The 24,357-nt window shown below is 37.5% G+C and overlaps 1 protein-coding gene across 7 annotated transcripts in view; it reads right to left on the minus strand.

Moving 5' to 3' along the window:
* Positions 1 to 1,283: 1,283 nt before the first annotated feature.
* The window catches only part of NIN (ninein), a 116,793-nt gene continuing 93,719 nt past the window's right edge, over positions 1,284 to 24,357 (minus strand). For 5 of the 7 annotated variants that reach the window (XM_064292460.1, XM_064292458.1, XM_064292459.1 and 2 more), the window contains 9 exons: positions 23,478 to 23,600; positions 22,692 to 22,805; positions 21,764 to 21,910; positions 19,657 to 19,836; positions 18,077 to 18,223; positions 15,032 to 15,133; positions 10,335 to 10,535; positions 6,615 to 6,728; positions 1,284 to 4,257 (listed from right to left, as the gene is read on the minus strand). In XM_064292460.1, coding sequence (XP_064148530.1) covers positions 4,048 to 4,257; positions 6,615 to 6,728; positions 10,335 to 10,535; positions 15,032 to 15,133; positions 18,077 to 18,223; positions 19,657 to 19,836; positions 21,764 to 21,910; positions 22,692 to 22,805; positions 23,478 to 23,600 — 1,338 coding nt within the window. In that variant the 3' untranslated portion in view covers positions 1,284 to 4,047. Of the gene's footprint in view, positions 4,258 to 4,334; positions 6,729 to 6,779; positions 8,703 to 10,334; positions 10,536 to 15,031; positions 15,134 to 18,076; positions 18,224 to 19,656; positions 19,837 to 21,763; positions 21,911 to 22,691; positions 22,806 to 23,477; positions 23,601 to 24,357 lie in introns of those variants that run through there. The other 2 variants (XM_064292464.1, XM_064292461.1) reach the window with 2 other exon arrangements.

A 24,357-nucleotide genomic window follows, 5' to 3' on the forward strand; every position in this document is an offset into this window, starting at 1 on the left:
TCTAAAGACCAACGATAAACACATTGAAATTGTTTAGAAAAGTTCAGGATATATAGAAAACAAGAGCCATGCTTACAAAATTATTTATTTATTTACATTTTAAGCTGATGTTAAAATATTTCTAAGATAGAAGAGCTGAGATGAAATATACAAAGCCAATATAAATACATAAACACTAATCTTTATCTGAACAGAATTCTATAGATAGCTTTAGATGAACTCAGGCTCTCTCCACCTCCGGTTTTCCTTCAATGTTCCTTTAAATCATGCTGTGATAATGTCTCCCTGATAAGAATAAATTTAATTTGTATCATCCAAAGAAGCTGAAAAGCAAAAAGCCAGCTTTGATAATTTGTTATGGAACAACTATCCACATGCCATAGAACCAAAATTACTTTACAGTGCTGAAATGGTCAGTTAGGTCCAAATATGATATAAAAGATAAGTTTTAAATATGGAACGACATGGTTTAATACGCATTGACTTGGTTTTTGTCATTACTTTTATATTATTCCCATAAGTCATTACAGGTAATCAAATCAAAACAGGGCTTGTTTAATACTCTTACAAAGCTCTTGGCCTTGCCTTGATTGAGAGTATCTTTAAGATGCTGGCAATACAATACCTTTCCCTTTCTCCACTCAGCAAAAAAGAGGAGTCAATCACAAGAATCACAAAAATAAAAAATTCATTTTTTACCTTTAAAAACCAAAGTCCCCCATAAAGCTATATTCATCTTTAAAAAAATAGTTCCTCAAAACAATACCTGCCCTGGGTATTGATGCATTATTGAAATACTAAACCTGTAAGATCTCCTCCCATACTTTGCAAGTCTATGACTTTGTGATCTACTTATGTAAAATATGCTGAAGAGTAAATATACAAGCAATACATTTGAAGCTTCTGGGAAGGAGTCACATTTACGAGTTTTTAAAATCTGGGTTTAGAAGAGTTTCAGAAAAATAAGTACAACAAAATACTTTGATTGGTTCTATCTTTCCTCTTCTATTTCCCTCCCTTCACAAATTTGAGCTTAAGAGTTCAGGCTTCTAAAAAGCAGAAGAAAGCAAAATAGAATAATGTATGTTTTACTACCTACATTTTCCTCTTCTTAGTGTGAAGTATTATCATGACAAAAGCAAGCTTGATTCCCTTTCCTTGAAAAGAAGATCCTGTCTTCTAACTGTTCTTAAGAAGTTAAAATAAAGTTTTAAAAAATCCAGTGCTTTTAATAAACAAGCAGCTAAATGCCTATAACACATAACTTGCAATTTTGAAGAGTGCTATTTCAAGTCTGAAAGCAAATATTAAACACTTAATTTTAACAGTTTGAACGTAATCTCTTTAAAAGGTCTTTTAAAAGCTGTAAGCTATCTTATAAATTGCAGTTAAATTCCCACTCTAGTCTACAAAAATAAACTGCTGCACAAATGCATAAATTTAACATATCTATCTTTTTTTTATATGATACTTTTCACATTGATTTTTTTCCCCAATCTTTTAGGTGGATTAAAGCAAGAAATTAAGCACCTACATTTTGGTTAAATTAACTGTCACTTGAGCAGCATTTGATTTTGGATAAAGGGATTTTAAATGTAGTCTAAAACTTTCCAGAAAGTCGTATTTACAATCATTTTACAGCATTTTATATACATATAAATACAAATTTGTAGGAAGTAAACAAATTATACTTTTCATAATAAAAAAACCGCAACAAATGTGATCACATGCTAAGCCAGCTATTTTGAGAAATATGCTTGGTGCTCAGTTGCAATGGCAATAACCTTGAGTAACTTGAAGCATATTACATAAATACACCATAGATACTTAGTTTTATTTTTGACCATAGTCTATGTCTAGCCACACTTTTAAGTGAAAAAAATTCCCTGTTAAAGTGAATGCCATACAAATAGTTGAGTTTACTAGGAATGGTTACATTGGACAAGAAAGATTTAGGGAAGATATGATAACCACCAGCCAGAAGATATGATAGCAGATGTCAAATATTTTGAAGTGTAATTATAAGAAAGGATTGAGATTATTTTTCTAAGAAGAAACCAGGACTTTTTGATAAGAGCTGTCCAAAAATTAAAAGGTCGGTTTCACCAGTGGGAATTCCCAGTCCTATAAACCACCATGCCTTATCAGGACTCTGGTGGCACAGACTCCTGGGTTGGCAGGTGGGACTAGAGGATGGTTAGGCCCCAAGGAACCCTGAGGTTCCTTGATGGAAATTATTTAGAGACTGAGTGTCTGACATTATATGACTAAGTAGGCAGTTTGCCTTATCATATGTTCCTTTTCATAAAAAAAAAAAATAAAGTGGTGTCTAATTCTGCTATTATATCTCTTGTAAGCTGATGGGAATGGCCTTCCTGGAATACACCAAAGTGAATTTTTCTCATCTAATTCCTCTCCCACAAAAACAAGCAGGTGGCTTTGATGAGTTTTTTTAGTGTCTTGACATATAGCAAGTCCTCCACCAACTTCTGGGTGAAGTAGCCTAGAAGCAGAGATAGTACAATGAAACCTGTGAGAGCCAGAAACTGACACGACTGCCTTGTTTTTTCAGGTCTTGTGAGTTTTCCACCTTTGACAAGGGTGCAGTCTTACCACTTTTCTGTCACTTGTTTAGTGGAAAATATCTGAGTTTTCCTTCTCTGACAAGTTTCCGCCTTGCACAGGTTCAGACTTTCGTGGGTTTTACTGTACTTGGAAAAAAATGTTACTCAATCTAAAATGTCTGCTGTGTGATAAAGTCCTGGTCTTGAGCCTGAATGGAAAGTCCTATTTGGCAGTCCTTTACTGTACGTGGCATGCCAATGCTTACCACAGTAAGAAATTCTTATGATCAGATTCTCGATATAGAGGAGTAAGAAGTGTGCAAATTTTGACCTATATTAACACAAACAAAAAAGCTTCTTCCACAAATTAGAATAGGTTTTTTACTCTAAAATCAAGGCCCTTCCCCAGAAGATTAAATTCATTAAAAATGTAGAAATAAAAATTTTACTATGGCTGTAAATACATAAGATAAATAAATAAGGTCATGTGGTTTATACATTTCAAATGTTTAAAGAGGCCCTACATTAGTTCAGGAAGACAGTTTAAGGTATTATTCCCTGAGTTCTTGAGGTAACCCCAAATGTAAGTTCATGGACTCTAAGACTTTAGAATAGGAAAACCCACATGGTTTGCTTCTCTCTCTTCCAAGAGTAGCTTTTAACTCCAAAGTGGTTTCTTTCAGTGCTTTCCTTGTAGTTGAGATGTTTTAAGAATGTGGCTTTATAAAACATTTCTTGGAAGACAAGCTCCCAAATGAGGGGGGGAAAAAATGAAAAGGCTATTGAAAGAAAGTAAAGTATTAACATTAGTTAACAGTGCAGTTTAGTGAATCAGTTTTGTATCTGTAATACATCAAGAATGGTAATACTGTCATAGATGTTAGACTGTAGAGTTCTACGGACTCAAGCTTTTCGGATTTCTGTGGGCAAACGTGAGTCCAGTTTTCTTATCAAACAGAAAGTCTACCAATTAATTCAAAGACCCAAAACTATTAGAAACAGAATGACTTTTCAGTATTTATATGTGTAATCCCCAAACACCTAAATATTTGGTTTTAACATAAAGTTCAAAATAATTATTCTAATCAGATTTCAAATGTAAATATCTGCAATTTACATTTAGATTTGTACACAACAGTAATTTTTAAAACTTCTTCAAAACTTGGGTTTTAAGGTTCTTGAACTGTTTTCATATATTTGCCTTCTTGGTATTCGTAGAATATTAAAAAAAATAAATAAATAGAAAGTTTAAGAATAATATAAACAGTGAAATATGTGAATATTTGTTCGAAACTCCTGTAAGGATCTATTTAGAAAAACTAATTACAATGAATGGAGATGCCAATCCTTTGCTGGCAGTTTTAAGTTAGGCTTAATTTTAAGCTATTAAAGGTTAAAAAAGGGGGGTGGGGCGGGATGTTTTGAGAACCTACTGAAATGTTCCATCCATTTCAGTAAAGTGCAAAAATATTCTTTGGCTTGGCTATGACCTCAGAGGAGGTGTAGAAGTCAATGGCGCTGGTGTCAGATTCCTGACTATATTACTGAGGCTGGCAATCTTCTCTTCTAGGAGGTAATTCTTCTTCTCTGCCGTTTTCTGTCGCTGCTCAGTCACTTCCAGAGCTTTCAATAACTGGGCATTTTCAACATACAAATCCTTCACCATCTCATCTGCTTTAGTATTCTTGCAGAGCTAGAAATAGAATCAGAAACATCTTGACTCCATTTCGGTAATTCTGCTTTTAAGTTTAAGGTCTGACATAAAGACAGTTGTCTATAAAGGCAAATTATATTCTTTTATTTACAGTACAGTTCTAACATCAGACCTGGTATCAGGGGTACAAGTGGAGCAAACTTATTTTTTCCGAGGTGTTTCTTTGCACAACGTTTGTAGAAGTTACTGATAAAAAGAACAGATTGACAATCGAGGGGTCAAAACTGAGGTTTTTTTTTTTAATGAACTTCTTTATTCCAATGTTTGTTCTTTATTCATTCTCTAAAAATTTCAAAATACTCTTATAACCTAAGTTGCTGAAGTGCACAGTGTAGATTATGTTGAATCTGCTCTTAACATCAGATGCTTGAGCTTCCCATTTATAATAAAATCTACTGATTATTTTAAAATCTGGCTCATGTATTATAACAAAGAGATAATATTTGAGTAGTTACTTTTTCTTAGCTGTCCCTCTTTTATATAAAGCCTTACTCAGAAGGTATACTCTAGTATCAAACCAAAAAACCTCATGTTAGAATATATAGTCTGGGTTGGGGTAAGAAAACTTGTCAGAAGCCTTGGGATAATTTTATTATTGCTTCTGTGGTGAATAGCTTCCAATCCTCCCTTCCCTCGTACCTCCAACTCCTCATTTTACACCCAGGGCATCTAAAAGCAGGCAGGACATCTAAAAGTATAAAGGTTTAAGGGGATAAAGAGCAACCTGAAGAGTGGCTAATTAATTTATTAGCATTTCAGAGAGCAAGGATAAGGACCTAATACTCTGAAACCCAGAACCTAGATGACTGGCAGGCGTAACATACTAACACTTCAGAACCTACTGCTTTTCATACAACTTCTTTCCTTCCCCCCTCTCGTTCTCCCTCCCTTTTTTGCTTTCATTAAAAATCTTTTGATAGCTCTTCATCACCTACAGAATAAAATTCAAACTCCTTGGCTCAGTACGCAAGGCTCTCTGCTGCTCTGCTCCTGCCTTCCTCTCCCGCCTCTTCTCCTGCCCCTTCCAGGACAGGAATGGCTAACATGAAAGGGTCTGTAGATGTCCACATCCCATATGTTGTCACAACTGCATGATGCTCCCATAGCCTCAAATGTCCCTCCCACATTTCTGCACTTGTCCAAATCATATTCAACCCTGAAGACTCGGTTTAGGAGGCCTTCGGGAGGAGTTCTTTAAATTCCTGGGCTGGATCAATTATCTCTACTCTGTGTTCCTCTCTGTAGAAAATAGAGTCAACCCTATTTTCTGGATTTTTGAACCTAACGCCGGCCAAATGCTTGGCACCTTGAAGGTGTACTAGAATTTGCACTCCATATGGGTTTTTTTTTTATGGGTAGGGACTTTGTTTTGTCCACTGCTGTATCTCCAGTACCTAGAGCAGGACCTGGCACAGAGTAACTACGTGTTGAATGAATGATTAAAGGATTGAATGGATAAGTGTTTATTGAACAGGACTTTCTATTTCTCTCTTCTCTGTGTCTTAAAACATGGGGCAAAAGATGGATCCTGTCTGCCTGTGCATTCAGACTCTCTTGAGATTATTCTCCCTAGGTTTTACGTACATAGAAAACCAGGCTGGGCGATTTCTATCTCCCTTCCCACGAGTCCATCTCAATCTCAGTTTCCACAGAATTTATAAACCCTCCTGGAAGTAGCCTTCCCTCCATGTCTCTTCAGTGGATATACAACTAATGTCTAAACTCCGAGGCCACCCCTGCTACCAGGAAGTGAAAATGATCAGATTGCTTAGCGGTCTTAGAATTTGGAGTGCGGGCTGATTCTAGGCAAATTTTTTTTTGGAGTTTGGCTACAGCGGTAAGGTACTTTATGAGGTTGTCACAAGCTGTTGGTAACAAGAAAGCTAAAGTTCCATTTATTGCTAGTCTCCTTCCCTGTAATTTTTTACCATTATCATTTTTCTGTATATTTAGATAGGAACATTTCCTGGCTTGGGCAGGGAAAAAACAAAAACAAAAAAGCTGTAAATATTCAATCTGAGGCACTGACACCTCCTTAGGAATGCTTTAGGTCTATGTGAGTCACTGTCAGCCAATATACAATTTTTAATTGTGGAAAAATATATGCCTTAAAAGAGCTTTGGAAAAAATGATACAGAATAGAATAGAACACAGAATTTGTATTTTGTAGGGGAGGGGGGGAGAGATTTCTAAGTTCTTGTAGACATTTAAATAGTAGAATTTGCCTTTATTAGACAACAACAGAAGTTAACAAGTTAATGGCAATAAAGGAATGTACAGCTGGAGTTAAAACTGGAATGTGGAGTGGGTGGGCAGAGATGACCAGGGAGGCTCACTTGTTCTTTGAGCTGATTCACTTTCTCCTGGAGAAGCCTTTTCACCAGTTTTAGTTTCTGTTCAACTTCCATCATTCGTTCCTCCATGACAGTTACTAGTTGTTCCTGGTTTACCTGCAGGGAAGAAGGAAAGTGTATTATCATTTGAAAATCATGCCACACTGAAAAGAAAACACTAGTAGAGTATTTCCCCCCACAAGATGCCTGGAGAAAGGAGAACAAATGCTTTGTCTTTGAAACAGGAAGGATGGATTTCTGGTGAAATGGGAATTCTGGTTGCACATGTTAGAAAAGTAATCCTATCAGAGAAGGAATCAAAGACAAAAAACTAAAACAAAAAGAATCTTACCTGTGTTACCATCTTCCCCTGAGATAAAACAAAATTCTTAAAACCCGAACTGTCCCATAGGGTTTCCCAGGAGTGGCTGGTGGATTCAAACTGCTGACCTTTTGGTTAGCAGCTGAGCTCTTAAGCACTGCACCACCAGGGCTCTAATACCTAGTTGTACTTCTACAAAAATGAGCATCCAAAGTAAATAGAAAAGATGGTTTTCACTCATGCATCTGTGATTTGGGTCTGTGTAATACTGTGGGCCTCTCAACAGTGAAATAAAAACTGAGTTTTCAGAATTGCCTAATATGTCCAATGAGCTGAAAATATGTGTGTCTGTTTTTCCTTTGAAATGGCTGGTTACTATAAGAGTGTTAGTGTTTTTTCTTCATTACAATCAGCCTCTTCCTGCCAGTTATTCTAGTCATCTGTTTCCCAATTTGACTTGTCAATGTGAAGCAAACATCTGGTTTGAAGGATTGGTTTATCAACAGAACAGATTTAAAATTAAGGATCTTCTCCCTGCAAACAGTTTTAGATAAAACAATAGGGCAGGAAAAGAACCCCGGCCTTTCCTTCCTCCTCTCCTCACACAACAGTGATAAATTAAGGAGTACATGGTTCTCAGAGCAGACAGACCTAGAGAGCTTGGAGTGTAACTGACTGCCCTCCTTCTCCCCCACAAATCTACCAAAATGTCTACATAAGGAACTACAGATTTCAAAAGGTTCTTCAAATGTTTAAACAAAGCTCAGAAGTTAATGGCTGATGGCATAACTTGGCTATAAAACATTCTTTAAAACATATCCTTTAAAATGCAAGCAGAATGATCAAACATGAGTTGAAAGTCAACATATTTGGATATTAAATAGTAGCAGTTACACAATCATAAATGAAGCAACTAAATCATGTGACTAATTTGAATGCAAAAATTTTAGTAGGCAAGAGTCTAATGCAGAAAGTAAATTTCAAGAAACCAGGCCTTGAGAACACCTAGCTTTTAAAAAAGCCCTGTATTTTAAAAAATATAATAGCTCTTTAAAGTTCAAACTTTAATGGAAAGTACCCAATTTCCACTTGCTTAAAAAATAAAGCAAAGTAAAACAAAAAAAACAGCAAAGGAAAACAAAAAAAACCCCACATAATAACAATGAATTCAAGGAACATGGTGTATGGCAAAAGAGTGGGAGGAAGAGGAAGAACAAAAGGAGTCATATATTTAAAATTTATTTTATTGTTTCATCAAAACTTTCCTTTTTCCTGTCAAAAAGTATTATACATCTTATACAAAACAGTATAAATATTCCTGATTTTCTTCAAATTCCATATATAAAAGTAGTACCTTTTGTGAAAAATAGTTACAACATATGGAATGAGAAAATATATAGAATACATCCTTTCGAGAATTTCAAATCCACACTCTTTAAATAGTATAAATAAAATGATTTGTAACATGCTGAAATTTGTGAATTTGATTCACAAACGCTGTCATTTCTACGTAAATAAATAAGAGACATAATACTGCAGAGGCTTAACAATAACAGTAATAATAATAATAATTTAAAAGAGCACTTGATTCCAAAACATTTCTCAGCTTATGTCTCTGTGTCTGTGTGTTGGCTGTGTGTGTGTGGATGTGTGCATTAGAGTATCTGCTGCCATGGTAAGAAATGCCATCAATAGCAGCCCAGTTTTCACAGGTGCCCAATCCTTCTGTAGGAATCTGCATGCACTGCTCGCTGCTCCGGCGTCAAGGCCTAGAGAAAGAAGGCAAGTGGTACACTTCACCCTGGTGTCAAGATTATACTTTTGGGGAGGTCTAAATTCACACACTGATAATGCAAGCAGTCTTTAGATGCACATACATTAACACCGCATAAGCAAGCAAAGCAACACAAAGGCAGAAGAAATCACATCACTCCACACACACAGACAACGTGCAGGTTCTAACCGCATCCTGTAATCTTAAATTTTGGGTCAGCTCAGTCACGAAGCAGGAGAGCCTGCAGGTGGCATTTTAGAGAGCAATATACAGTCTATCTTGTCATCTGGCTGGATTTTTTTTTTTATTGTTAAACATTGGTGGGTGGGCTGGGAAGAGAATACTTTCAAAACAGTGTGCATGGGAAAGCAACAAGCAGAATCTTAGCTCAAGCATTTGGTTTGGGATATCCATTAATAACTGACATCAAGGTTTTATATTTCAATTATAAAATGAAGAGTGGAAGCATCCATCCAATGCCCCACTATCACAATTTTAATTTGAAAATTTAATTTTAATATATGGAAATTGAAGTAGTATGGGAAAGCTTCCAAAAACATGGATTTTAAAACACAGAAGACAAATTTGTTTAAAAAGTTTCATTAGACAGGTACCTCATGACAAAGCAGAGATACACAGTAGTAGGAGAGGAAAGCAGGAAAACAGAACTGCTCCATGTCTAATGACAATGTTAATGTGACTCTGCAAAGCCACTTTGTGGGGACATCAGAAAAAAAGAGGTGGGAAATTCTTTACCAAATGTTTACCGAGAGGCAAAGTATCTAACAACAGGAGAAGTGCATTCAAACCAGAAAGAATTTAGAATTTATGCAGAAATGAATTTCTTTAGAATTTAGAAAAATTAATTTAGCATTTCAAGAGAGTACTTTTTATTTCTTTATTCCCAATTCTGAATAAATTAAATGGGCAAGACCAAGGAGTTACAAGACTTCTGAAAAAGGATAATTACAAATGAAGTACTAATGAAATAACAATCTGAAAAACTAGGTAAGAAGACTGTGTCTGGTACTGAGCAGGGATAATGCTAATTCAAAGGAAAGGGAAAGAATATATTTTCTTAAAAACAGAGTTTTCAAACAAGATCATTTTTAAAAATTAAGTTAACTGTGCCACCAGGGCTCCATGCCAACTAAAAAATTTGTGAAAAGTCCCTACTTGTGAATTCCATGGAACTGAGTAGGCTCCACCCAGTAGCTACAGGAAAACTCAGGATGCTTTGTTGGTAGCTCATATCCTAGGAATACAGTTGAATTTTTAACAGTTTTGGGGTCAGACAATAACGCTATGCCAGTTGCACACCATGTTCAAGGGCTCCTGCTACTTTATTACACCTGTGTAAGGGAGCCCCAGGACACTTAATCATCCAGCTTAGAAGGTGAGAGCGCAAAAGTAACACAGCAAAAAAAAAAAATACAACGTAGTAGAGCTGCAGTTCCGTGAATTTGTAACACAGGTAAGGTGTAACTCTCTGACAGAAGATATTTGGGACCTTTATCCCTGCTTTTGAACTGGTATAACTTTTAAACAAACAGGTAAAAATTAGACAGGCAACCCATCAGATCTGAGTTTACTACTAAAGAAAAAAAAGAAAGAACTGCATTCATACCTGTGGTGTGTTAGTTTCGGAGGTCCTGTTTTCAAGTTCTTCCCGCAGGCGCCGGTTGATCCTTTCGGCCTGTAGCAGCTGATGTTGAAGCTGCAGAAATTGCTCCCTGGGCACCATCGGACAGGCTTGCTGCTGGAGCAGCTGCAGATCCCAAGCATGAGGGGGTGGGCTAAGCATCACAGTGGACCTCAGGTGCTGCATCTGAAGGACAAGGGCAAAGCCTGGTCAGCTGCATGCCTTTAATCACAGAGCTGCCCTTGAAGGCGTCAACCAGGGAGTAATGAAGCCTATGAATTCATTATTGGCCTCTACTACCCACTGATAGCTTGGAAATTGGACAGCACATGAGCCTGAGTCAGATGTAAATGGAAGAGTCATTTTGCTTAGGAGATAGTAGAATTAATCAATAAGCAGACCTTCTTAACAGTTTTAGATTTAAAAAATAGCATTTCCTCATGAGGTAAACAACATACACGTTGTTGTTAGAAGTCATCAAGTCAATTGCAACTCATAGCAACCCTACAGGACACAGCAGAACTGCCCCGTAGTTTTTCTAGGCTGTAATATTTACAGGAGCAGATCACCAGGTCTTTTCTTCCATGGAGCCACTGGGTGGGTTCAAACCACCAACCCTGTGGTTAGCCCCAAACGTTTAACTGTTGTGCTGTCAAGGTCCCTTCATAATATGCATAATACATCTTAATTCTACTTCATTTTTTCTTACACCAGGACAAAATTTAATTTAATTAGATTATCCCTATATATATATATATATATTTTTTTCAATGGGTTGAAGTAGGAAAATTAGGAGAGAAAGTGGTTATACTTTAGGGTTCTGCCACTTTACTTACCTTTCATAAAGATTCTTAAACGCAAATGTTCAATGCCTACATATTTTCCAACCCCAAGTCTGCAATTTTTTCAAAGAATCTTGCCTTACATCTAAAAATATTTTAACCTACCTTAGTTTATCAATGTGTAGTTATAACCTTAAATAGCACAATAAGACAGGCAATTCTGGCACATGAGGCAATATTCCAGAACACCTGGGAACTGTAATACATAGGAGTATTTGTTCAAGACAATGAGAAAATGGTATATGTATCAACATGCCAATCAAAGACAGGGTAAGGAGAATGCACTGCCTCTTGGCCAGCGAAAAGCATGCCACCCCATATCTGTCTACACGTTCAGCAGTCACACGGCTCAATGGAAAAAACAAACATGCAACAAACATGACCGAGCACTAAAGAGGAAGCATCCCCAGGCCTGTGAGAAGGGGCAAAAGGCCCTTACAACTAAATGTAAATGTTATCATGAAACTTCAGAGCCACTATCCATTTCCTTAAATCTGAATCTCTGAGGTGGACCATTACCCAGTTCCAAATACTTCTAGTTGTAGATGCAGAAAACCCACACTTTATTTTCAGGAATAGTGGATATGGAGAATTATATTCCCATCATTTTATATCAGAGAGATAATTTTCACATACAATGCTTTAAATACTGAGGAAAATCCTGGCATAAAAGTAAATGGAGCCATATTCCACAGTTAAATCAAAATGAAAATGAATACTGGCTCTTACCTTAAGTACTTATTGTTATAGTCAGTAGAAACGATTACATGAACAAGGAGTTTAATGAGATGTCTCCATGCTATGAAAGTTCATTGAAAAGAATGTTCTACCTTCACACACTATCTCAGGCAGAGAACTGCACCCTTCTCTGCTAGTTCCAACCACTGAGTTCTAGATACAGGTTAGCCACAGACAAGAAAAACAAACAAAAGAAAATTACAGGAGTTATAAAAAGAGGAAGAAAAGTATGAGTTATAAAAAGAAAAAGAACAGTACCAGTCAGGTATTACATACATGAGTACGTGTGCTTTCGTCAGTAAGTTTGTGAAGGACCAACATTTACATTTCTTTGCATATAAATTTTGCAGACAAAAATGTCTTATAGCTCTAATTCTGCAACTGCTCCCTCACCTACTGCAATTTGGTTGGTTTCTGAGTTTGCCACCGTTTCTTCCACCCATCCCAATATAATTATTTAGAAGATTCCAGGTCCAGTATGGAATGGATCTGATGTTAGAGAGGTATGGAATATAAGCTATAAGGCATTTTTGTTGATCACGTGCCTGAGCTGTTGTCTGTCACGGAGGTATGCAGCAGGCTTGAAAACTGCTGATATAGTCTATAATCCTCCCCCCCGCTGCCCCGAAGGTTCAAGTGAATTATTTATAGAACATTACCTCATATAGCTGAAAAAGCCCTGAGAGTCAAATTCTAACTCTAACTCTTCAATGTTCTAGTCCAATGATTTGGGATCTTTAGCTACACTCTGAGTATGTATTACATAAGGTCAATGACTTTTAAACTGGTATACAGGGATGAGGAGAGACCCCTCTCCTCAAGGGAGCACATACCTCAGACTAGAATCACCTGGAAAGCTTTTCTCAAATACCTCGATTCCCAAGATTCTGATGTAGGAACATCTCCCTGACTGCCCACTGTCCTTCACCCCAACCAAGTGAGAATCCCTGCCAGAGTGAGAGGAACAGACCTACCCCTCATGTGAGCTTGGACACAAAAGATGGTGTGAGAACCACTATAGAGCCCCCCAAATTGGCCTAATCTATAGATATCATAACATAAAATTAAAATCTAATTTGCATAAATCTACACAGAGTTAATGGCTAGTCTTATTTCCTACTGAAAGCTTCATTAAAGTAGATAGTGTATGATGTTCTTTTCAGTGTTCAAATGAACAGCCATGCTTCTTCCTTAGTTAAGCAGCTCCAGTGCCAAGAATACTCCATTTCCCTTGTCCATTAGCAAATGTTTACTACCAGATCAGGGAGAAAAGTTATGAACGGAAATTGCTTATAACAGCTGGCAATGCAGTGTGGGGCTGGAAAGAAGAGGGATTCTGAGACCAGCTACAGCAGGTCAGAGAAGAATTGGCCTGTTGTCGGAGCATTTGAAAAGGATCTAAGAGTGATTAAGTATACCCTGTTAGGGTGGGTTACACTTCAATTTGAACTAGACATTGTTGGGCTTGGCTTCAGATATCTTACTCATTAGAGTGTATAATTACTTCATCAGAAAAGCGTACCTATATCTAAATACAGCCCACAGCTCAAGGTTTTGAACACATTTATTAGATGCTGTCAGAAAAAGAAAAAAATGTTTGGATTACACTCTTTATAGCTTTACTAATCTCCCCATTAGTGGATAAATCAGAGAACATAAAATTGATAGAAACCTCTGTGGTCATTTAAATGTCAACACAGTATGTTCGCCCATATTTCATATTTAAAACCAAGCATCTATTTAAAGTTATCTTTGCATATGTCCAGCTTCTTAAGAAAAAATATAAATCTCTCTCTTCCTTCCTATAATTCTGGCTTACAAATGTACATATACATAGTATAATTTAAGAACACAAAAAGACATTTTATACCCATGCTTCTCTACTTTATATAAATTTCACAGTTCACTAAATGTTGGATCAATAATTGACCAATATTTTCATCTACCCAAAGCAAAGTATCTCAATGAAATTTATTTATTAATGATGATTTGTACATAACTTGTTTTATATCCTATAATTGTGCCCAGTTTTCATAAAGCAATCTGGTAGGCTATAAACCACATGTCCAAGGTGACAAGTTTTACATACCGGTTTTTTTTTTTTTGTGTACTTTATGAAGGCTTACAGAACAAATCAGCTTTTCATTAAACAGTTAGTACACGTATTGTTTTATGACATTGGTTATCAACCCCATGACATGTCAACACTCTCCCTTCTTGACTTTGGGTTCCCTATTACCAGCTTTCTTGTTCCCTCTTGCCTTCTTGTCCTTGCCCCTGGGCTGGCGTGCCCCTTGAGTCTCGTTTTGTTTTATGGGCCTGTCTAACCTTTGGCTGAAGGGTAAACCTCAGGAGTGACTTCATTACTAAGCTAAAAGGGTATCCAGGGGCCATATTCTCGGGGTTTTTCCACTCTCTGTCATGCCAGTAAGTCTGGTCTCTTTTTGTGAGTTAGAATTTTGTTCTACATTTTCCTCTAGCTCTGTCCGGGACCCTCTATTGTGATCCCTGTCAGAGTAGTCAGTGGTGGTAGCCAAGCACTATCTAGTTGTACTTACATGCTCATTTTTATGTTTATCAGATATGACTCTCAAAAGACAGTGCTGAGTTACAAATGTAGCAATGAACAATGGCAGCACTTTAAAATAAAACTTTTAAATACTAATACTTTCAAAATTCCCTGTCTGGACTTCCTAATGTAAGAGGTTGTTAGAGAGCAACGATTATCTCTAAAACCTTTCAACACAGGAGGTCTCAGGACACTGTTACAACCACAGCGCTGGCCACAGAGCCCTGGGCCCCTTGGCTGGTGTCACACTGAGTTCCTGCCATCTCAGATTGCTTGAGGTGACAGGCCTTTGCATCTTAGAATAATCATCATTCTTCCTTCCTCTGTAAATCAGTGTAGATTCCTTCCTATGACTGAGTAATTAAGGAAAAACATCCATCAAACTCGGCAAGACGGACCGAAGAATTCAGCCTGGCAGTATTCTTAGATTTTCACAACAGGAGTTCAATGCCATGTCTAGTCTCTCCCAACAAATGGCTCATTCGTGGATTAAAATATTCTTTACAGCTAAGGCCATTTGCTTAAAAACTTACCTCCGTTAGCTGCTCATCCAGTTTTACTTGCTTCTTTTTCAGGCCTTCATTTTCCAAGTGAATTGTTTCTAATTCTCGTTCAAGGGAATTCATCTGACTGACCTATTAGAAAACAAAAATAAGTTTTCTTAAAAAACAAAACAAAAGCAACTGAGTTGCTCTACTTTATATCAACAAATCTATGCTATCAGAAATCTTAACTCTTGGAGGAAAATCAAGTTAATTTGGTGACAGAAAACAAACAGCGACAGAATTTAGTGCATTGTTTACATTTAATTCCACCTTCACCTGTTGCAAGTGAGTTGATTCTGACTCAGTTGATCAAACCCACGTGTCTCAGAGTAGAACTGTGCTCCACAGGGAGCAGATCACCAGGCCTTTCTTCTGAGGTGCTTCTAGGTGGATTTGAACCACCAACCTTTCAGTTAGTAGCCCAGCACTTAACCATTTGTATCGCCCAAAAAAAAAAAAAAGGCAAACCCGTTGCCGTCGAGTCAATTCCGACTCATAGAGACCCCAAAGGACAAAGTAGACCCACCCCATAGGGTTTCCAAGGAGAGCCTAGTGGATTCAAACTGCCGACCTCCTGGTTAGCAGCCCTAGCCCTTAACCACTATGCCACCAGGGTTTCCCCAGGGACTCCTTACATTCAAGTAATCTAGTTTTAATCACCACTCCTCACATGATGGATTCCTTAAGGCAGATGGATTTCAAACTTTGATGCCACCCACTATAACATATGTTTTATATTGCAACCCAGTATATACACCTGTACCCATATGCACAGACATATGTATATTCACTTATAAGTTTTTATATTACTGAAAGAAAAATATTATGAAATAATACTTTACTATTTTTTTTTGTTACTCTATGCACTCTGATATTTCCTAGGATATCTGGTTAATTTAAAAAATGCTGGTTGTGCTTGACTAAATCGATTTCATGATATACTGCTATGAATCTGATATGGGAAAAATCTGTCTTAATGCAAAGTTAGAGGTTTAAAATTGAGAATTCATAAAACTTAATTTATATAATTCCTTCTCAGCTTTAAAGATGAAATTTGAAGATTTTATGAGTACCTATTTCTGGGATTGTCTTCCCTACAAGAAGTATAGAATGAAAAGAGGACAATGGAATTCAGAATATTGCTAACTGGAGACCATGACATTATTCTAGAATGTTGATATTTGCCTCTAATAAAGCAAGAACCCTGAGGAAAGTAGTAAAGAATTGTTGAACAGAAATGTAATCTTTCCAGGAACATTTTAAGTTCATGCTATTTTAAAACCTATGCTAGGACTTTTCCCTTGGTGAGCAGCTGGATGAAATCCACTCTCTTTCTGAAAAGTTCACTTGAATGTACCAGAAATTAAATGGCATTTCAGCATTGGAGTATAACCAGCCTTCTTTCTGCCTATGGCCACAATAATTTCCAAAATTTTTATTTTTTACATAATATTTATGAATTTTTAAATTACAAAAGTAATGTTCATCATTCTTCCCAGAAAAACAAACCACAAGTTTAATTGGCCAAATCTGTCCATCCTTGAAGCCTACCCTTCTGAATTTCAGAAGATCCTTTCTAGGTAAACACAATTCTAATCTGGTTGGGTCTAAAAAAGGACAAAGTAGGGAAGAGAGGGCTTCTGGCTCTTATACTTAACCAAACCTCTAGGACTCAATGGTGTGGTGTGGCTGCCAAGAAAAAGACACAGTCTGTCTAGGCATTTCCATTCTGACATTAGTATGACTTTTTAAGGATGAATGAGGTGACTGTCTCATCTACTCTGTATTAGACTTTTCATACCTGGACAGTCTCAGTGATACGTTTGAACTTTAGCTTAAAAAAATAGAAAGAAAGTAACAACAATAACCCCCAGAGTAACACTGGTCTAGGACTCTAATTTCATGGGGCAAAGTATGGAAAGCAAACTGAGCTGCATACAGAAATCTGACCATATGGTAGCCAACTTCCAAGGTGGCCCCCAATGATCCCCACCTCCTGCTGTTCATACCCTTGTGTAGTCCCTTCCCACATTATACCAGGGTTAGTCTGGGTGACCAAAAGTATAAAGCAGAAGTGATATGTCACGTCCAAGATAAGGTGATAAAAGGCACTACAGCTTCCCTCTTGGTCTTTTGGTCTTGGCTAGTCTCTCTCTCTCTCATTGCCCCCTCTAGGAGAAGCCAGCTGCCACATCCTGAGGAGAGGCCCAGGTAGTGAGGAACTCAGGCCACCAGCAATCAGCTACCAAAGAACAGAAACCTCCCGCCAACAGCTACATGAATGAGCTTGGAAGCGGATCTTCCAGCCCCAGTGAAGCCTTCAAATAACTGCAACCCCGGCTGACATCTGGACTGCAACTTCATGAGACTCTTGACTTAGAACCACCCAGCTAAGCTGCTTCTGAGTTCCAGACTCACAGTAACTGAGGTAATAAATGTTTGTTGTTTTAAGCCATTAAATTTTAGGTAATTTGTAAGTGGTAACTGATAACTAATATAGACCAAATTAAGACACTTTTAACATTAAGGCTATATATATATTTTACTATTTTATAAAGAAAGAGACCTGGTAGTGCAGTAGTTAAAGCACTTGACTACTGATTGAAAGGTCACAGATTTGAACCCACCAGCTGATCTGTGAGAGAAAGATGCTACAGTCTGCTTCTGTAAAGATTTATAGCCTTGGAAACCCCAGGGGGCAGTTCTACTTTGCCTTATAGGGTTGCTATAGGTCAGAATCAACTCAACAGCAATGAATTTTTTTTTTAGTATCTTATAATGGCTTGTCATACTAATGATTCAAAAACTCCATATTAAAACAAAAACAAAACTATCTTCCTTGTGAACCCATTACTCAATCAAAAAGAATGCTAATACAGTTTTAGTAAGATTGCAAATGCATAAAAAGGTTTAATAAAGAACCAAAATATGCCATTGTATCCACTTCCTTAGAAGCACATGTAGGAAGAAAAATACACTTAAGGACACTTTATAGCCAGAACATAGGAGGCCAGTAAACACTAAAAAACTCACCTTCCTGTTAGGAGATCGTTCTTTCTGAAACTGTTTACACTCTCTCTTTAAGCTTAACTTCTCTTGCTCTGTGGGTTTCACAGTACCTGATGGGTTTAGATGTTTTTGGTGCTTGGGAGGGAGAAGGCTGGATTCCAGTTGACGAACCTAAGAAGAACAAATAAGAGGAAGAAATGCTAATATAATCATCCAGGCAGGACAAACAAACAACAAACCTAAGAAAGGATTTTATTCAGCATTTGGGTTCTGTTGTATTCAAACCCCTTTTATTCCAGCTAAATTTGCCAATTCTCGAAGCCTACGCTTCTGGGTTTCAAAAGATCCTTCCTAGGTAAACACATTCTAATCTGTTTGGGTCCAAAAACTCAACACTAAATATAGTTAGAGTGGATACTAGGTACAGGGATGGTAAAATTTTCTATTTGTTCAAGTTAAAAAAAATCAAATAAAGCAGTTTATAGACTTAAATAACAAAACAAACAAGCAAAAAAACCTAATGCTAGAAGGACAAGACAGGGAAGAGAGGACTTCTGGCTCTTACACTTGACCAAACCTCTAGGACTCGGTAGTGTGATGTGCCTGCCAAGAAAGAGACACAGTCTGGATAGGCACTTTTTTTCTGACATGAGCATAACTTTTCGAGAGGGAATGAGGTGCCATTCTTACCTAGTCTGACTGGGCTATTCACACCTGAAATAATGCGTTTACACCCACTATGTTCCATGGGGACAGGGACCATGGCTGTCTTGTTCACCACTGCCACTTCAGCAACAGCAGACTTTCTGGCACAGAGTGTGTAGACTAAATGAATATTCATGACTCTTCAGGGTTAGAATTTCTCTCAAAAGAGGTGTTCTAGCATAGGTTAAACATAGTTGGTGAACTACTTGGCAGAGGTAAAGAGAATTTATGTATCAGTTTGGTGGCTGGAAAAGATGACCTTTAAAGACCATTCTAACCTTTAAATGTTAGTCTTCAAAAAGGGGCTCCTTTTTCTCCTACAGGGAGTCCCTGGGTGGTGCAAGCTGTTAACACATTCAGCTGCTAACTGACAGGGTAGAGGTTTGAACTTACCTGAAAGCACCTCAGAAGACAGGCCTGGTGATTTACTTCTGAAGAATTAGCATTTGAAAACCCTATGGAGCAGAATTCTGCTCTTGGTACACAAAGGGGTTGCTGTGAGTTGATGGTAACTGGTTTTCGTTATTTTTCATATAAGGAATTAGACCAGCAAGATTTGTGTACAGTGTTTCTATTTTGTATTACTAGTCTTGGCAGCTAGCCAATTTGAATGAGAGCTATATAATTAACATAATTTCCATCAGTCTACATTTTGAATATGACGATTAAAAGCAAAAACAGATTTTAATACAGAACTGCTTATACAAAATGAAAAATATAAACACATCAGGATAAAACTGTATGTACATAAATGATAAATTATATATTCTTAAGTAAGTCTGCCACAGCAGAATACTCAAATCCGTATGCTGGAACCATTTCAATCATATCAAACTTTCATTTTCATATCAAATGAACAATTTTCAAACATATACCACCATGTACAATTTTGAAGTCACCTTCTCCCGGGAGTGTGTGAGCTCCGCTTTGGTGGTCTGCACCACGGTTTGGAGTCTCTCATTCTCCTGCCAGAGCAGCTGTTGCTCCTCATTCATCAAATGATCCAACTTGTCCCAAGACAGCTTCTTCTGCTGGTTAAGGAACCCTGATGGATGTGTGGCTATTTCTGGGGCCCAGTTCTTAAAAGAGAATTATAAAGGTAAGTCTTAAAAGCAAACCAATGGGTCATTTCTGGTTTGAGAAAGGTGTCATATTTACCTAATGACAACAATTCTTAGCATCATTCAACCTTCTCCTTTCTCTTCTAATGGGAATGCGTGGATGTACATACACCAAAAAAACCAAAGTTGCTGCCACTGAGTTGATCATGACTCATAGCGACCCTATGGGATAGAGCAGAGCTGCTCCATAGGGTTTTCAAGGCTGTACATCTTTACAGAAGCAGACTGCCACATCTTTCTCCTGAGGAGTGGTGGTGGGTTCCAACAGCCGACCTTCTGGTTAGCAGTCGAATGCTTTAACCACTGCACCACCAGGGCTCCTTGTATGTATATATAGATGTAAACAAAACAATATACTTGGAGTTTGGTTAAAAAAGGCTTAGAAATTCTCCGTTTAAAATGGACTTTAGCAAAACAGTCTGGACAAATTCATTAGCAAAGATAATTGTAGAGCAAGTTCCAGGTCCATATGGGATCCAAGTGCATACAGATTGGTGGCATTAAAAATTGCCTCATTCTCATGAGGCTACGTTTTGAACCTAGAGAACTACTCTTATGGCTTCCAGAAGGCACAAGGGAACTCTGAAATGTGCTGTCCACTCGAAAGCTGTCACGAGTTAAACTCTACTTTCAGCCTCATATATACAATCGTGTCCTTTTTTAGAATCCAGAGAACACTGTCCATGTGACTGAGGCCTGAATTCAGGGATACACTTTTAAGTATATTCCTTCCAAAATGATTTTTTTGGATCCTGAAAATGCTTAAGAAAACAAAAAAGCTAACAACTATATAAGCCTCCCATCTTTTAAGTCAAAACATGGAAAGGAAAAAAGGTATAATTTCATTTTGAGAAAAATGTCAACCCAGCAGTAATCTGGAAAATGGAAACAACTATCTCAGTAAAAATAAACCACAGTTTTAAAAAATGTATCAAATAACAGAATTACTGACAATTTTTACTGTAGGACAAAATCTTAACATCAATCCCAAGGCTGATACCCATGACACTGTTATGAATTTGAGAAGAGATTAAGCAGGATTGTGATATACTAAAACAAGACATCCTTTCTGGAACATCACCATAACGTGTCAGTCAGCTAACGCTTTCACCATCTCTTCCTGGACTTTCTGGTGTCATTGCAATGAACAATCTGGTAACAGTACTATTGTTTTATGCCAATGCTTTCCTTTTCAGTAGAAGTTTTACTTTTTTGCAGTCTCTGTGTGTGCATGTTCCCAAATTGATTTCTTGCAATGTTTTCCTTGACTTCTAATTTGTATGAATGCTTTTATATTCTACTACTTAACTAAGAAAATGTTTTATTTTTATTACTACAGAACTCAACTCAGCATGGTCTTCTCTCTCAGTATAAAAATTACCTTGCCACCATGGTTCCATTTATATGCAATTTAGAAACAGGTAACCCTAACCTCTGGTTGCAGAGGATAGAAGCAGTTAAGTGGCTATAAGTTATATATATATATATATATACACATACATAGATATATACACACATACACACACAGAGCAAACCCACTGCTATCAAGTCGATTCTGACTCATAACGACCCTACAGGACAGAGCAGACAGAGCAGAACTGCCCCCACAGGGTTTCCAAGGCTGTAAATCTTTATGGGAGCAGACTGCCATATCTTCTGCAGAGTGGCTTGTGGGTTCTAACTGCAGACCTTCCGGTTAGCAGCTGAGCACTTAACCACTGCACCACCAGGGCTCCTCATATATATAGACGTATATATGCATTCACATATGTAAAAAGTCATATATTTATGTATGTTTACATATAGAAATGATCATGTTATACACTTATAATTTGTATACTCTTATTATTACATATAAGTTATACCTCAATAAAAAAGAAATTACCTTGTCACCAGCATTCTGAAGTTGCTTATGTAAAGACATCACTTCTTGTTTTAAAGTCTCCTTTTCCTGCTGAGTCACTCGTAGGTCAGATTTAACCCGGGACATCTGCATATTCACATTCTGTAGGGTATCTTCTAAACTTTGAACCTGCATCAGGAGAACAACCTTACACTCCTGTCCAAACCCTCACTGGTCTCACCTAGGCAATGTGTAGGAATGAATGAGGACATGAAAACTCCAAGGTCCCTTTTGTTTCTACCTACTACATCTAGTTTTTTCAGTAGCTCAGTGGAAACCTATGTTTAATAACCTATAGGATATTAAATTATAGTAAGGACAATGACAAATCATGCCTGGAGCAAGGTATTGCTGATATAGTTATCTGGTAGATTACCTAGTGACATCTTACAGAACCAACAAGGACCAACTGGCATCACAGAAGATGTCTTACTGAATTTTGTAGAAATGATGTTTTAGCCTGCGCCGGTGGTCTGTAAAGGAACACTTAGTTGAAAATAAAAATATATACTTGTAGAACCCTACATCATGCTAATACCTGGTATTTCATATCAACTTCAAATATTTCTTAAATTTTAAAAAGGAATGTTGATTGAAGATCTTTTAACTATAATAGGGCAACCTGCCTTAGAAAACCATGTTTCTAAATTAGGAACAGCCATTTTTATATAACTTTTCTCAAGCTTTCATAAATATCTAATCTCATAACTACTAAACTTTGAGGGAAATATCGTTCAAGTTATTTCACTATCCTGTAAACGTATGTCAAATGTTAGTCAAACTGAAAAAGCCATTATTCTAAGCACTCTTCTCTTAGGCCACTTCCACCTGGAACATTCTTTCAACTGGGGTTTCTGTTGGAAGGTAGAAAATGCTAACTGTAAAGATGAAACAAGACTTGTCCACATACCTTTCCCTGTGAAGCCACCAGCTGTGCCTTTAAGCTTTCACTCTGGTGCTCCCAAGACTTCTGTTCCTGCTTCATAGTAGCAATTTTGTGCTCTAAAAGACTTGATTTTGCCAACTGTTCTCAGGAAGAGAAAGAGGTAAGAGAGTATTTTTGCAAATGTATCTAGCCCCAATTTGTATGCCTCCACTTGTACTGACAAGATCAAGTGGCATCTAGTAAATGGGGGAGCAGGGCAAGGTAACAGAAAGGAGAGAAATTTTCCTGACTCCCTGTTCTACCTAATTTTCAGGAGTCTCTTTTCTTTTGGGATTTGCATTTTTCTTTCTCACCCCCTCATATTTCAAGGGTGGGTGGTAGTGGGCTGGAAGGCAATCAGAAATCTCAAGGGAGTACCTTAACAGTAGTACATGGAATGCTCATTAAGGCAGGTAGGAAAAAACAGTTTTTTAAATACAATAATATTTGTATTATTTATTACATGTAAGCAACATAGTAGTATATAAAAATAGCATTATATGTATATATTAAGTAGTTGTGTGATATATTAAAATTAGACATACTTTGTTATTGTATTTAATAATATGATTGTGAAACAACTAATTAGATTCCTGTCACAATCATGACTTCAGGAGATCTAGGCTCACAGAGCGCCAGCTGAAGCACTGTTCCAGGAGACTAAGGGAACAATTAGGCTAACGGGAGGCCCACGTGGCACTGGCCATAGAGAACAGCATATTATGATGCACTTTATACAACGATGATAAAAAGGCTTATTATTTGTACTACCTTATCAATACAGCTACTTAATTCTTCACTTAGAACTTCCTTTTCTTTCAGCAGTTTTTCATTGTAGCTTAGAACACTAGAAATTTTTTGCTGGAAGTCAGAGAGATCAGGGCATCTGTGCGGCTGTAAGAGATAAACAAGCCCTCCCATCACATCTGGTGGCTGTATTTATAAAGAAGTATTTATAAACAGGACAGTTTCATGTCTGCTGCTATTTCCCTATCTGCAGAAACTTTAGATGACATATAAACTCTAGGCGACTATAATTAACTCTAACAAAATGTTCCCTGCTGGCTTTTCCCAGCTCCCCAATTGAAGGCTGAAACATCTGCCCAGACAGATTCTACCAGACAGACATTGTCAAAAAAAACAAAAAAAAACGGTCCCAGATTTTTTTTTTTTTTACCAGTCCTAGATTTTTTTTTTTAACCTTTAGGGTAAAATAAATAACACACTGCCATGCTGTCATCAACTAAACCTGTGCACATACAGCATAAAACATCTTCCTCACGCTTTTCTAACTAGCAGAAAGTCATTTTCAAAATTCCCAGTCAAGAATATAAAATTGGTTTGAATCACATACTGGGCATTGACACAAGGGCACGCTAAAAGATGCAACAGTGTTTTTACATTGCTCCACGTTCACTTCCCTTTGGAAGATGCCTAAATTGACTTGCCAGTAAAATGCTCCTGGAGTAAACACACCGGCTTCCTCCTCCTCCCTTTACGGAATCAGGCAAAGCAAAGGCTGTCTTCATTCCTTTCCAGCATCATCCCTGGCCCTGCGGACGTACTGGGCTGCACAAGCCTTTGCTAGGAGGGCTGGGCTGTGCCTTGCAGGGTGCTCAGCACCATCCCTGGCTTTGCCCACTAGCCCCGG

This window comes from Loxodonta africana, chromosome 10 (assembly GCF_030014295.1).
Source record: "Loxodonta africana isolate mLoxAfr1 chromosome 10, mLoxAfr1.hap2, whole genome shotgun sequence".
NCBI classification, from domain to species: domain Eukaryota; kingdom Metazoa; phylum Chordata; class Mammalia; order Proboscidea; family Elephantidae; genus Loxodonta; species Loxodonta africana.